At 38.9% G+C, this 15407-nt stretch overlaps 1 protein-coding gene across 2 annotated transcripts in view; it reads left to right on the forward strand.

Moving 5' to 3' along the window:
* irag1 (inositol 1,4,5-triphosphate receptor associated 1) overlaps positions 1-15407 on the forward strand; it is a 38936-nt gene that overhangs the window by 3316 nt on the left and 20213 nt on the right. The window contains exons 9-18 of one of the 2 annotated variants that reach the window (XM_084934396.1): positions 36-113; positions 189-245; positions 324-383; positions 508-563; positions 2909-3002; positions 3083-3211; positions 3282-3361; positions 3625-4336; positions 5079-5226; positions 9072-9100. In XM_084934396.1, coding sequence (XP_084790522.1) covers positions 36-113; positions 189-245; positions 324-383; positions 508-563; positions 2909-3002; positions 3083-3211; positions 3282-3361; positions 3625-4336; positions 5079-5226; positions 9072-9100 — 1443 coding nt within the window. Of the gene's footprint in view, positions 1-35; positions 114-188; positions 246-323; positions 384-507; positions 564-2908; positions 3003-3082; positions 3212-3281; positions 3362-3624; positions 4337-5078; positions 5227-9071; positions 9101-15407 lie in introns of those variants that run through there. The other variant, XM_084934388.1, reaches the window with a different exon arrangement.

Raw genomic sequence — 15407 nt, forward strand, 5'->3', positions numbered from 1 at the left:
GTTTACATAAACAAGCATTTTTCATTTCCACACAGAATGAAAAACTCATCTTTGAGAAAACATGCTCCGAAGAAAGCCTCAACAAATTGAGGAAGGTCAACACTGAATTGAGGGTAAGAAGAGATGAGTGTAATTGTTTCTACACTGTAATGAGTTTGTGTTGTTAGTAAAAGCCTGTATGTTCACAGGCTGGAGTTGAGGAAACTCTTATTATGTTGACACTGAGAGACAGAGAAATATCAAAGGTAAGTAAAAAAAATTTCCTAACAATGAAAGTTGAAATTGTCACATTTAAAAAAAAAAATTTAACCTTAACTGTCTAGAAAGACATTCTTATGGAAAAGATGAAGAACGCTCATGTGGAGAATCACAGAATGATAGAGGTATGTTTGATATTGTGGAGCTTAGAGTTGAAGGGAGAATATTCGATACTTTAAATGCCATGACATCATATTGAATGCTAATCAGATGTTACTAGAAAAATGTTCCTCTATTCCGGTGTTGTAGGGTCTGCAATCCGAGCTGATGAGGTTACACGAACATTCAAACCAAGTTCTTCTGAGGTATTTTTAATTAATTGCTTATAAATGTAACATGGTGCTGACTGTTGCTTTCTCTTCTCAAAAGGGCTCCTTTTGAGATTCCTATGATTCTGAGAATTATAGGAGAATCAAGTTGAGCACAATACTTCAACTGAGTGGCAAACTGTGTTATGATTTGCACTGTAGCAAAGGGAGGATGAAAATCAGAGCAACAGAGACTGAGAAATCTCGACTCTAACGCGAGTAACATCCATGTCTGGAAATAAAAGATGGATATAGCCAGCATAGCTTATCACTATGGTAGTTATCACTATGGTATCACTATCACTATGTTAGCTACCAGCATAGCTCTCACTTTGAACCATCAATTTTGGCGTTACTGCATCCACAGACACAAGTAGCTCCTAATTGGGCAAAAGTAAAAATAAAAATGCTAGAATTTTACTCCCCAAAACCGGGGAGAGAATGCAGACTTCCTGGACAGGCTGTTAGTAAAATTAGCTGTACATGAAACTTATTTGTCAGACAATTGCCTTAATAACGCACCTAAAGGCACAAAATCCCACATCAGTTAGCCCACTAGTAAACAGATGTGCTAGCATAAATAATGCATAATTTTAATCCTTAATGGAATTAACCAAGCGAGTGAGTAGCTTTATTTTGATGGGCACAAGATGCGACCAATCACATGCAAAGAGCGACTGGGGTCATACCATTATGTGAAAGAAGGAAGGGGGGCAGACGTTCTGATGACAGGAAGTGTGATGGTATAGGCCAGGTACACAGAGAGACAGGGAGAGCCAGTGTTGTACCAAAAACTGATCGTCTTCCAAAAAGTGATTTTCTATGTTTTTGTTTGTTTTTTAAATCTAATGTATTTACTTATATTAGTAAATAGACTGTAATAAAAAGGATTTATGAAGAGGTTATATATAAAATAAAGAAATTACTTGTTTTGGAAGTATCTTTATGGTGTAATTGTACCCATATAATCATCGGTTCTGTCCCTTTTCGTCACTTCAAGTAAGTTTATAAAACTGTGATGTTATTTTTACAATTTCTGCTGCCCTCTTGGTTAGATTTCCTTAGAAAAACACATTTTTAATGTCAACGACACTTTTTACCCCAATAAATAAAGGATATATAAAAGTCACTTTGCCAAAAACTGATTGCAGCAGCTGCTTCGCGATAGGAATGTTCTTTTTGGCTCTAAATTACTAGATGTTCTCCACAAGAGAAGCTTTGACAGATTTTTGACAGATTTTAGGTCAACAAGCCAAAACAGCTTAAATTCCATCAATAATTTTTTGGCAAATACCGGAAATCACTTTTTGGCACAACACCGTATTTTACTGCTAGCATGTCAGGAAAAAGTGAAGGAACGAAAACGAAAGAGGGAAAACGTAAAATGAGCAGCATCTGGCTGGATTTCAATTATATTGGAAAGTGCAGAATCTATAAAATTAGGAACTGGCCTTAAGTGATACCAGTTTTTTTCAGCCATTTTCCATCGTGGAGGACAAAAGGTTTCTAACTTGTCCGGGCCTTAAACCTCATGTGTGTTCTCCCTAGTAGTGGTAATTGCACAAAAATAAGGTTTTTGAAAATACTGAATAAAAAATTGCTACCACAAAACCATGCCTCAGAGTGTCTCAATGAGTCTCAGAGGCCTGAATGTGCGATTGAAGTCATTTCTAATTCTTAACTTGTTTGATCTGCTGCACACCAAAAACAAGAACAAGCATAAATTAAGGACTTTTATCTTTACTTTTATTACTTTTACACCTTTATTGATAACAACCTACCTAATGGTCATTCATACTACACAAAGTAATTAATCAATAAACAATTACAGTTTCATTGTTTTGTTTTGTTTTACTTTCTACTACAGAAATTTCTTTCTATAACAAAACAAAACCAAAGAAACTGGACAGTCTGGGCAATGAGCTACAGAAACGTTTGTGTAATTCTATAAAGTCCAGAGTTGTGCTGACAGATTCCTTTCTTTGTCACAGCAGTTTTTTCTTTATCATGTAGAAACAGTTAAATATGTGACTTCTTCACACTGACAGAAAAGGAGATTTGATGGGCCAAAGTGGGCTGCATGTAGCTCACCATGAAAAATAAGTTTGACACCCTTGCTCTAGGCACATGCCACTTTCTATGTGAGCCGTATGTCTATGGAAACTGATTCCCTTTTGCAGCCATCCTCAACTGGCCATTTTGTGCAACTGCAGTTTTTGGCACTTATACACTGGCTTACTTTTTCAGGCACTGTGAATGCGAATTGAAAAATTTATAAATTATCTTAACAAAACACATGGTTTATGAATGAGTGATTTTTTTTTTCTGCTGAATTCTGACAGGTATGAAAGACACTGTATCAGCCCTCAAGGACTTTACAGTCGTGAGCCTCCAAACCATCGCTCTCTGCAGAGTGAGATGAAGGATATGCAGCAGGTCAGTAATGCTTGCTGCCTGCAGATTATCTTTTAACAGCACCGCTCATTTCATGTAGTTCATGCTTCCTTCATTTGCAGGAACATCACAGAGCTTTAGATGATATAAGTCTCCCATCCCACACGCACAGCGACGATATTCAAAGCATCATCCAAAGGATCACGAGTGCAGAAATAGCTCACCTTCTTCACAATAAATATCTTGAGAGGGTGAGGATGATGTTCATTATAGCAGTAATGTACATATTAAGAAATCTCACTCGTCTTCTCTCACAAACAGGACTGTGCTCCTGTGGAAATGCAGGAGAGGCCTTTTCCTCAACAGCAACAGGCAAGAATCAAGCAGCAGCTTCTCAATGTGTATGTGATTTTTTTGTAACCTCCCTTTCTCCTCTTATGGTAACAGATTGGTTTTGGTTGATGTTAGTCTTTCTTCTGAGAAGCTAAGCTAATAAAAAGAGTGTCTGGTTTTTACAGTGTATTTATGGGCATCTCCATTACATAATCATACCAGTTACCATCTTCCGTGTGCAAGACCGTATCAGGGATAAGTGCACTTTTAGTACCCCTTAGTAACTATAGACATTACAGTGATGTTTATAAAGCTGTGGTGGTGGTTTCAGGCTGCAGGAGCTCGAATTGTACAAGTATGTGTGGGAGGATAAAGGGGAGAAGGTGGAGGATCAGCAGAGAGCCTGGGATAGGGAACAAAAGGAAAGTCAGAGTGGGAGCCAGATTCCCATTAAGGAGGCCAAGAAGGTGGCTGTGGCGAAGTGGTGGAAAGCCCTCAGCGTAGAGGGGGCTAAGGTCCGAAGTAAAGACATTAAGTCAATTCAGGAGCTCTCTGAGATGCAAGCAAAGCTCAGGGAAGCAGAGCAGACGATCACTGATATGAGGGAGCAGGTCTGCCACCTGCAAGCATCACTAAGATCGTCACAGGAGCACACCGAGCAAAAAAACACCAATAGAGTTCTTCATACTGACAAAGGAAGCAATACAGAGAGAAAAGAAGAAGACAGAACTGCGGAGAAAGAGGCGAGAGATCAGAAGGATGCTTCAGTGGTCACAGATCCTGTTAGTATCACAGACGGAGCAGCTTCAGAGCTGGACACCACAGACAGGCTTCTGGCAACCCTGAGGAGGATGGAGGCGATGGTCAACAACGCATTGGAGACTGCCCAGCTGGTGAGGAAGAGCGAGCAGAGGGTGAGCCAGGTGAGAGTAAAGATGGAAGGGATCATTCAAAGGGTGGAGGAGGCTCTGGGGAGAGCAGCAAACACTGATGAGGAGCTAAACATGCTGGAGGCCAGGATCACAGAAAATGCTCCAACTCAGGTTTGTCTGTGTTAGAAACCCATCTCTGCTTTACATAAAATCAGAGTTAATTGTATCTTTATTTAAACCTTTCATGCACGAATTATGACAACCTCAATCAGGATTTTTTTCTTAAGTATTTTTATTCATCTTTAGGCATGAAAAAAGATTTTTGAACTTCATTTTTTTTTAAACATGAACTTTTCAAAGAGTTTTTTACATGTTCACTTAATCAGTCCACTGACCAGTGGGTGACAGGATATGGAGTGACACATCAGTGTCCAATGTAGTGGTTTATGTGCAAGTATACCATCAACACTGACACAAACACAAGAAAACAGCCTTTGAATAGCTGTAGTGAGCACTATGCGTGAAAGGGTTAAATAAAATAAAACCACGTGGAAGAATTCCCACCAGCATGTTATAAAATATTTATTTCAATCTAATGTATTATTTCTATGGAAAAATGGACATTTTATTGGTCAGTAGAATTTTATTCTTGTTGCTATTTTTACCTGCGCTGTGATCCACTGTTGGAAGCGGGTGATTCCAAACAACTTCCAAAAAAGTGCAATGCTCATTTATTTGCATTTTCTGTGGTAATGCAGTAGCACAATCAGCAGGATCACATAAACATTCTCACAGGATTTAGCAAAGTGTTCCAAATTTTTCATGTGTACAGCCTTAAAGCCCATCACCTATTTGACTTGTAATCCAGTGGAAACAGTAGCAATCAGTTGTTTTTGTCTGTATTTTCCTGAAGTCTCCAGATCTAAATTTGCCAAATGATCATGAAGCAGATGCCACACGGTTAACGGCTGAACCCGAGGAAGCGTGTGGAACAGAGCGTTCTGCTCCTGCACCTCCATTAAACCCAGAAGTCAGTGAGCCTCCACAGAGGTCCATGAATGGTATGCATATCAGAGATCCATCTTCTGTGTTAATGTGGTTCTGTTAGATGCACATTAATTAAAGCTACTTCCTTTTATAATGGCAATCCCTGAGGATGTCTGGAACTAAACTGTGCACACAGCAGCTGGTACAGTGAGGGGGAAGCGGAGAGCTCTGGTGCGAGTGTATGATATCTATCAAAATGGGGCATGGGGAAAAGCAGAGGACGTAGACTAATGCTTTATGTAAACACACTGAAGTTCAAGTACTTTTTTTCTACAAACATATTTTTAGAGACTTAACGTCACTCTTAAACGTTTCAGATAATCAAAAAATAATATATGACAAATATAACCAAAGTTAATACAAAATGCAGTTTGTAAATGATGTTTTCATTTATTAAAGGAAAAGGAGCAATCCAAACTTACCTCGCCCGGTGTGAAAAACTAACTGTCCCCTGTTTAAATCATGAATTAACTGCAATAAACTGCATTTTTTTGGAAATCTGCATGTCACCAACCCCACCAAAGGCTGATTACTTCCAGACCTGCTGAATCAAGAAATCACAATAGAAACCAAAGTAAAGCAGCTTAAAGGATCTCAAAAAGCAACACAGCATTCAGTGATCTAAAGCAGCGGTCCCCAACCTTTTTTGCGCCACGGACCGGTTTATGCCTGACATTATTTTCACGGACCGGCCTTTAAGGTGTCGCGGATAAATACAACAAAATAAAACTAGTACCGGTACCGAAAAAAAGAAGATTTATTCATAACACACGTGAAAAGACCCAGGAAAACCGAGTTAACGACAAAAACGATAACAAAATAACGCTGAAAACCGATAAAAACCCTGAAAACCATACATTTCACACCTGAGCCTCAACTCTCGCGGCCCGGTACCAAACGACTCACGGACCGGTACCGGTCCGAGGCCCGGGGGTTGGGGACCGCTGGTCTAAAGGGTTTGTAGTAGTCTCATCTAGTCAAAGTCTGAACTTAAATCTGATTGAGATGATTTTGCACGACCTTAAAAAAACATTCATACTCAAAAACCCTCAAATGTGGCTGAATTAAAACTATTCTGAAAAGAAGAGTGGGCCAAAATTCACCCCCAGCATGTCTCATGATCAGTTATCGAAGGGTGGTACATACAATTATTAGGTTTAGGAGTAGGTTTGGATTGCTTTTTCCCTTATGAAATAAAATCACAATTTACCAACTGCATTTTACATCATCTTAGGTTATCTTTGACTAATATTAAAATTTGTTTGATGAGCTGAAACATTTAAGTGTGAGAAATATGCAAAAAAAGAAGAAGAAATCAGAAAGGACACTGTATGTTACATACATCTGTTCACTAATGTGTACACTAATAACTTTCTACATGTATTAATGCGGTAGATACTTTGGCCAAAGCAAAGGTCACTTGTGTCCCATCTTGTCAAGAAAGGTCAAATATTTCCACTTTCTGCTTTCTCAAAAACAAGCCAGTCTTACATGTAACTGTTTATTAGTGATACAGAGTTTGGAGCTCGTAGAAACTCTCCTGAACCAAGGGTTGAATTTGTATTTTCATGCGATGTTAAATGAACTTACAGTATTTGCCTCAGTGTGCAATTGTTTATTTTATCCTCCCCCCCCCCATCTAAAGTTTATATTCCAGTACACTTATGGTTGTTTTTTGCTTAGCATATGAAGCTGCATCCACACGGGCAAAGGCTGCGTCAGAATGAACAGTAAACACTTTATCTTACATGGTTATAAACGTTATTCTGTTCTGTTTGACGTCTGTTGATTTGAATAGTGTATAATAGTAAACTGTCACTATGAGGACGTCTCTTTTCTCTCCGCATTCATACATGCACACATATAAAACTTCAATACAACTACAGACTATATCCCATATAATCTCTTTCTCTATATAACCTATATAATCCCTTTTACACCTTTTTGCTAGTTAGAACTGTTCTGTAATGTTGTCCTGAGGGATTATGGATGGTAGTTTTGACAAGCAAAACCTAACACAAACGTAGCTAAGAGAACAACTGAACACTCAGCTTCTTGCAGTGTGTTTTAAGCGAGACGAATGCTGCACAACTGAGAAGTAGATCTAACTGAGAAGCTGACAGGACTGCAGTCTGCACTCACTCATGTATTTTAATGAGTTACAAAATGCAGGAGGCTAAAGCTTACACGAGAAACTGGGACTGTGGTGGAAGGTCGCGCCAATAAGCTGAACTCACTTCTGCTCAGTTTATGTTGGCTTATTGGTGTGTTACCCCCGCACAACATCAGTGTTTACTAATGTCATAAATCAAGTGAAAAATGGTTAATTTTCAGTAAGATCAGACTTTTGCTACCAAATTAGCCTGACTAGCCATTAGAAAGAATGCAAGTTTCAACTTTATACACAACAACTTCCCATTTAAGTCAACTGCTTCAATCGTTTTATACAGTCTGTGGAAAGCTATGCCATATTTATCGTCTCATTTCAGTCAACATGCAGGAATTATTTCAGTGTATAAAAACCATCTTGTGTTAAAGATCATATGTTAAACTAGACAATACACTTGCATGTGAATGACTAAAATCAGTGAAATTCATCCCACTGAGGAATAATCATAGCACTCCATCAGCTAGGGGTTTTATTGTGGACTGTATTGGTGAACCTGCTGAGCAACTCTCTATCATTCATGTCCAAAGTGCTGCTAGCGTGACTGCTGATTTTAAACTAGCAAACAGTATGATTAAGAATAATAAATATTCAGGTTTTAAATGTCTCTGAGTGCTGTAGTGCCTGTGTTGGTGGCTGTAAAACAATTTTATACACTTTTCAGTCTTCCTAGAACTAATAAAGCATTGATCTGGGATACTAAATGAACACTAGGCATAACAACCTGCTTTTAAGTTATATGTCTCTGTTTAAAACAAAGCACAGTCAGGTTACTTAAAGCTTAAAGATCCCCTGAAGCCTGAATGTAAATAATTTAGAAAAGCAGTGGGTCTCTGTGCTCTGTTTGGTATGTGGTGGCTGTAAACGGTGCGCTCTTTCGCGGGGCAATCTTTAAGTGAGAGAAAGGTGGCAATAACAGCTGGAAGCTGGAGTGTGAATTCATTTGTAGGCAGGTTGAACTCTTCTTCCACTAATAGAAAGAATTTGATCTGGCGAGGAAAAAAAAAGTCCAAGTTTTTTTTTCTCCCTCATGGACTTGTGAAAGGATTTATAAGGCAAATACTAGCTGTGAATGGCTGCATTGTATTATGCAGAATGTTTCAGAGTCTGATTTGCACTTTTTCATAAGCTACAATTCAACAGCTGGAACATAAACCCAGTTGAGAGTGTTTCTAGCACTGTATCCCCCTTTGTGTCTTCTTATGCAGGAATAATACTTGTTCTTGTGCAGCTCTTTCATTACCTCTAAAGTAAAACTTTTAAGCTCTGAGGGTGCTTCTGTCTGAAAGTTGCTGATATTAAACCCTTTGCTTGGTATCAGGAGCCCCTAAAGCAGCAGACGAGAGCTTTCAACCAGCGGCTCAAACACCTCGTGCACTTAAGACAGTTGCCAGGTTATTGTTGCCCCTAGTTATCGAGGTGGTTTGTGGGGAACATACTTCCTGAAACGGGAGTTACAGTAGTTCTGTCAAGCTGATGAATATCATGCTGCTGGCAGGAGCCTCACAGAGCAGAAAACTCAATTTATTTCTTCCCTATTTGTTTTCTGTTTCTGTCTCTTTCACTCTCTCTCTCTGCATGTTTCACGTAGTCTTTTCTTTTTTTAACTCTCCCCTGACATTTGCATTGCACATGCTTTCCTGTTAAATGCAAATCAATCTGTTTTCTCTGTCTGTGCTCTGGTTCTCACAGGTGGCACAGGAGGAAGCAGCTACAGCACGGTAAGTAAGCGTTCCCTCTGTTCCATTACTGTAAAATGCACTATTGTTTTATATTTGAGAGGCAGAACTGAAGGTTAGGTGTGATTATTATGTCTTTTATGGTTTTTGAAGTGACTTGTGAGGGTTAGGGTAAAGTGTGACTGCTTCGTTTGACTTTAGGCCATGATTAAAAATAACTAAATTTGATGTCTGCTAATGTTTTAGTAGCAGTTATAAGCTGTTTGTACTTCATATGATTGTTTCATTGTATATTACTTCTAGCCCCTGCTTTAAAATGGAAATAATAATATTTTTTTACTCTTTAACTAAACTCTAGTTGCCCTAAAAATAAGGGACAGCGTACTTTTATCTCCTAATGGAACATGTAGAAGCAGGACACAAACATTTAATGAACCTGAAAAACCCTGTACTATAAAGGTATAGTATCATGTTATGATGCACTGTGCATCTAATCTAATCCCATTTAGTTCACTGTTGAACCATCAAACATACAAATATATTTTTTATAAAATATTTGTGTCTACCATCTAGATGTTTGCAGTCAGAGTACCTAGAGCAGTGTTTCAGCAAAGATTTATCAAGTTTGGTCCACTCGTCTAGGAGGCGATAAGGAACATACAAACATGCAAAAATAGATACATATGCTAGAATCGTTATTTTACGATAGCTGATGAGATACTGTGGTAAAATATGTTTCGGAAGAAGTATGCTTTTTTGTGGAGCTAGTTTATATTATTATGACTGCCTTTATTTTCTATTAAAGTTAACACTTATCTACTTAAAGTTACATAATAGCGTCTTATAAACTTGGTGGTGTATCATAAACTTCTTATATACTGGTTGTTTACAGCACAACCAGTATATAAGAAAAAAAGCTTTAAATAAAAACATATTAAAACCAGATAAAGTAAAGTGAGTAATATTCATCACTTGGCAAGGGGTATGTAATGAGTAGGACGGCTCTGGCAGATGATAGGAAATTATACAAATGGTTGGCTTTAAATAGGGCCAAATGACTAGACTGTACATACAGCTGTTGGAAAAATGTATTTTTCACAGGACTCTATACAGACCTGCAAAAATGTAAGTATTGCTTCCAGAGGATTTAAGGAGGTAAGTCACAGCCAGGTGCTGATAATCAAATGACCTTGACTAATCAATCATCAGCATTTGTGAGCCTCTCTGGAAAAGTGGAGGCTTTGGCAGTTTACTGGTCTCGAGCATTCAGGTGTGTGTTTACAAAATGCTGCGTTCTTCAGTAAGTGGAGGTTCCAGCAAATTCACCCCAAGGTCAGACAGTACAATACTTCTCAGACTCTACAGGCCTCAGTTAGCATGTTAAATGTTAAAGTTCATGTCAGTACAATTAGATATAGACTGAAAGAACTGTGAGTTGTTTGGAAAGCCTCTTCACTCTAAAAAGAAGAGCATGGCTAAGGTTTGCAAAGCTGCATCTGGACAAACCACAAGGCTTCTGGAACAATGTCCTTTGGACAAATGAAAACATCATCATATTTGGGTCATGCAACGAGACAATGGTCCCGAGCCCTGAAGCAAATCTACAAGAGAGTGGCTGAAAAAGAAAAGGTGTTGAAACCTGATGGAAATGCTGTGGCAAGGTGTCAGCGGAGCTGTGCATAATGCAAAATGCCCATAAACCTCAATGAACTGAAGCAACACTTCAAGATAAGTGAGCCATATTTCCTCCCCAACGATATGGAACACTGTTAAAGTTGTACATACGTCAAGTCATTGCTGCCAGAGGTATTTCTACAAGCTACTGAATCCTGGGGTGTACTTATTTTTTCATACGACGCCATGGAGTCACATGACTACACTTCTTACACGTATGCATTAGTAGGTAAACTAATTACCACTCAGCAGAATTGATCAGGGTTGGTTTCAGCGGATAAAATTATAATCACAAGTTATTTTGTGACCCTTTGAAACACAGAATCTCCCCCCCACCCCAGGAGCAACCCTTATAGTAGTTAATTGTTTAGTCCCCAGATGGACTAAACAATTACCTGCTAAAAGGGTAAAATAGGAATTAGTTTGTCTGCAACAATAATCTGATAATTTATTTTAATTTATTTGTAGACTCTAGTATCATCATCATCATTGCCTGCTTAATAAAACAGCAGAAAATAGCATTAAGGCAAAATAGCATTAAGATAATCATCGCAATAGTCGTATCAAATAAGGAAAACAGCTGACTTTTTATCACAAGTTCCTCCTTTCAACAACAGTTTCCTTCACACATGATTACTTAAGACTTAAGCCCATGTTAAATAAAAATTTTATGCTGTAATTTGCTGTAAAAGTCAGCTGTACTCATACAAACAATGTGACTGCTGTCCTCCTTTTTTGTCCCATCAAAACTCAAGATGATTTCAGCACTTTTAAGACAAAGTAGCACAAATAACAGAAGCTTTGGAAGGGCAGTTTACCAAACATTAATGGACCTCAAGAGCCTGGAAGTGGATGCATGGATTCCTCCTAGCCAGCAGAGTAAACACAGCTCAGGCAGGCACAATCAATCCATCAGTTTCTCACAAACATGCAAACGTACCACAACATGCAAAAAAGTGTCCTACGCATCTGACAAAGTAAAAAGTGAAAAAATAACACACTTACACACACAAACTCTGAAGCAACAATAACATCATTTTGTATCTTTCTTCAGCTTTAAGTTAAGTTGAGGGATGATCAAGAGAGCAGCGGTCTGACACACACACAAACACACACATAGAGACACACACTGCACAGCAGCTCACAGAGCCCTTCTCCTTAAATGGTCAAAGCTCCCAGGAGTGAAAGAGAGGCTGCTGCTGAAAAAAGACAGGGAACAGAGGGGACGGGAGAAGGAAGGAGAAGCCCTGAGGGTAGAGGAGTTTTCTGAAGGAAAGGCTGAGGGTGACGCTTTGACTGTGGGAAGTCGGTCTGACTTGGAGAGATCAGCCGCGGTGTGTGTGTGTGTTTCTCTCTACAGCACTACAGCACCCAACTCAGGTAAGGTGCATGCTCTCTGTGGACAGGTTTAGATGATCGGCTGGTCACAGTGGACTATCCACAGTGGTGGATGCATGCAGTTTCAGTTTAGTTATGGTCTCTGCAGCTTTAACAAACGTGCATGAATATTTGTGGGTAAATGATATTCTAGATAACTGTTGGTGTGAGTTTACATAAAGTGTTTTTTGTCTGCATGTGAAACTCTGTCTCATGTTTCCTACGCCTTCATATGTGACCATACATTTTCTGAAGCCTGTGGATTTAGTCTGCTTCCCTCATTCAATCCATTTTTTCTTTCTGACACTTCCTCTGACTTGTTATCTGAGATTGCGACTGCGTGGTAACCACTTCCTCTGTTGGCCCTGTGCTCTATGCTTCACACAACCAAATTTTAAACAAATCTGGCTAGAGGGAATGAGCTTATGTAACAGGAGGAGGGGAGCAGGATGCCGGTCCTTATTTCTCCCTCCACAGAAAAAGTGACCACTAAAGTACGCTGCAATATGAAGCTTCCTCATCAAATCAACAAGTACTTTTGTTTTACTTCTCTTTGTGCAAGTAAAGGAAAGAAGTCTTTAACTATTGCCACTCAGGCCCGTATGTTCTGACCCCCCCTTTGCAGGAAATAATTAGAGTGATTCAGTTACTATGCAATATTTATCTCAGTCTCACGGTCTGCTGAAGAAACACCACAGTATTTAACCTCCTGCAGAGTACGTTGACTTTGTTTGGGCTTCTTCTTAGAATTTCTCTTGGTCCCTGGGTCTTGGACCCGGAGTTTTGAGTTTCTAGGGTGTTTGGGATTTTCTGGTTTTGTATTTCTGATAATCTTGTATTTGGGATTTATATATTTTATATTTTATATCACCTTTCGTAATCCCTTTCTGTTTCCGCAGTCAGATATGTCCCCATGTTTGTTTATATCCTGTTCCTGTTTCAAGTTCAAATGTCGTACTCCTGGTCTGAGTGGTTGATATTTCCTGTTTTATTTTGATAGTCCCTTGTCCCCTGTGTGGTGTGTTTAGTTTTGCTTCCCCTTGTCTCATTAGTTGGATTCTGTTCGCCTGAGTCTTCTTTTCCTCAGCTTTCTTGCTCCCTAATTACCTGGTGTGTATTTATGTCCTCAGTTTCCTTCTGCTCTTTGTCATGTTCTCCCTCAAGTGTTCTCAGTAAGATTCCTTGCCATGGCTTATTTGTTCCCGAACAACTTTAGTTTGTATTTTTATTTCCATTTAGATCCTACTTTACCTGCCTCACAGCGAGCCTTAACAAAAACATGATCATTGATTCCTTTATTGCTCAAATTCTTTGTCTAAATATTTCTGTCCATAATTAGAAACAAATCAGGTTATGGCTGAATAAAAAATCTTTGCACAAAATTAAATAGTTTCATGAGTTTAGTAAGTTCAAGAGCAGTTAGGTAGAAATAACCAGTAGCTCATTTGTGAGTAACTCAGAAGGACCTCAAACTTGTTTTTTTCTTCTAAATTTATAAATAGCACCTGAAGACTTAAGACAGTTAATTACAGAATTAGAAAAAAAGATAAAAACGTCCTGGCTCTCCTCAAGAACAAAGCAACCAGTATCTGTCTAACTCTTTTCTGCCAAAGTGAAATATCGTTTTAAAGTATAAAAACATCTGTTTTAAATGCTTCCGTCGCATATGACAGTGTCCCTGCATTCAGGAAACGTCCTTGCTGCTCACAGGGAGGAGTTAAACAACCCATTTCCTCCCCAGTGACTCACAGCCTTTCTGTCCCCATATGTTCCCAAGATCTTGTCATCTTTGTGATGACACTGAGCAGCACTCAGCATATTTTGTCCTTGAATTCTCAGAGGATTCGTCCATCACACGGCCACATGCCATACCTCTGAAATAACCATTCATTCATCACACCTTCCACTTTCCTGCGCATATTATTCAAAGCTGCTGCACGTGATTTGAAAGAGAAGGCAGTAAGAAGGCTCACATCTGTGCTGATTGGACCCATGTAAATGTCTCTTTTTCTGGTGAAATCAAATGAATGTGTGCGTCACGTTAGCACACACAGGAGTTGTGTAGATCATGAGTGTACCATGCTCCTCCGCAGAGTGGTTTAAAAATACAGTACATGTGATTTGCATAAATTTGTTACTGAAAAGGGAAGCGCTGTGTGTTCAAACAATGGTTCAAACAAGCTGCACGCATTAAGTCAGGTTGGCTTGTAGCTCAGGGAGCCAGGTAACTGCTGCAGTGTCCATGGTAAAGATCAGCTCAAACAGCTCAGACCTGAAACAAATAAATTGTTATTTTTCCAGTGTGAACATCAGATGTGGTGATAATGTGGTTTTGTTACATTTTTGTTTGACTCAATAAGACAGCACAAAATTAATACATGGTGGTTTTTAAAAATCATTTATTGAGAATTGATTAATAGTTTTGTTGTTTTCACATGTACCACTATGATATATACTGAATCACACAGCCTTGTTTTCTTCTCTTAATAAAATATTCTACATGTTACACATTTGCAGGAGCTGCATCATAAATTTTGATTGCACGGCCTTTACAGCTTCAGCTTTGATGATTACACTAATCTTTGCACTCATTTAAATTCATGTTCGCTGATCGTTCCCTGCTCTTTGGGTCTTATCTTGGGGCCAAGATTATTTAGATTTTTATATAATTGGCAAATTTGAGGCATTTTTCTCATTTTCATTCTCCTCAAAACTAAATCCTGCTTCACTTTGTTTGCAGTTAGCTTTTTCCTCTTAATGCTGCCCATATGTTGTTATATCTCTGTGTATTTTTCACACTTACATGTTTTAGATCATCAAACTAATTTTAATATTAGACAAAGATATCGGCACGGTGGTGAAATGGTTAGGTCTGCTGCCTGGGTTCTCTCTTGGTACTCTGGCTCTCTCCCATAGTCCAAAAACATGCATGAGCTTAGATTGATTGGTGATGACTGTAAATATGAAAGGTTGACTGTATCTATGAGTTGACCCTGCACCAGACTGGCTTCCTGTGGCAGCTGTGATAGGCTCCAGCTGTCTGATCTAGATAAGCAGAAAAGATGGATGGACAAAGATAATCCGAGTGAATATGAAATGCAGTTTTTAAATGGCGATTTAATTTAATAAGGAGAAAAAAATATTACCCTGGTAACTGGCCCTGTGTGAAAAAAGTAAATGCCCCTAGTCAAATCCAAGCTTGGCAGCAAGAATTGCAATCAAGTGTTTGCAATAGCTGCCAATGCCAATTTTACATCGCTGTGGAGGGGGTTTGGCCCAATCTTCTTTGCAGAATTGT

This window comes from Perissodus microlepis, chromosome 1 (assembly GCF_051167445.1).
Source record: "Perissodus microlepis isolate ML-2025 ecotype Zambia chromosome 1, ASM5116744v1, whole genome shotgun sequence".
Classification (NCBI taxonomy): domain Eukaryota; kingdom Metazoa; phylum Chordata; class Actinopteri; order Cichliformes; family Cichlidae; genus Perissodus; species Perissodus microlepis.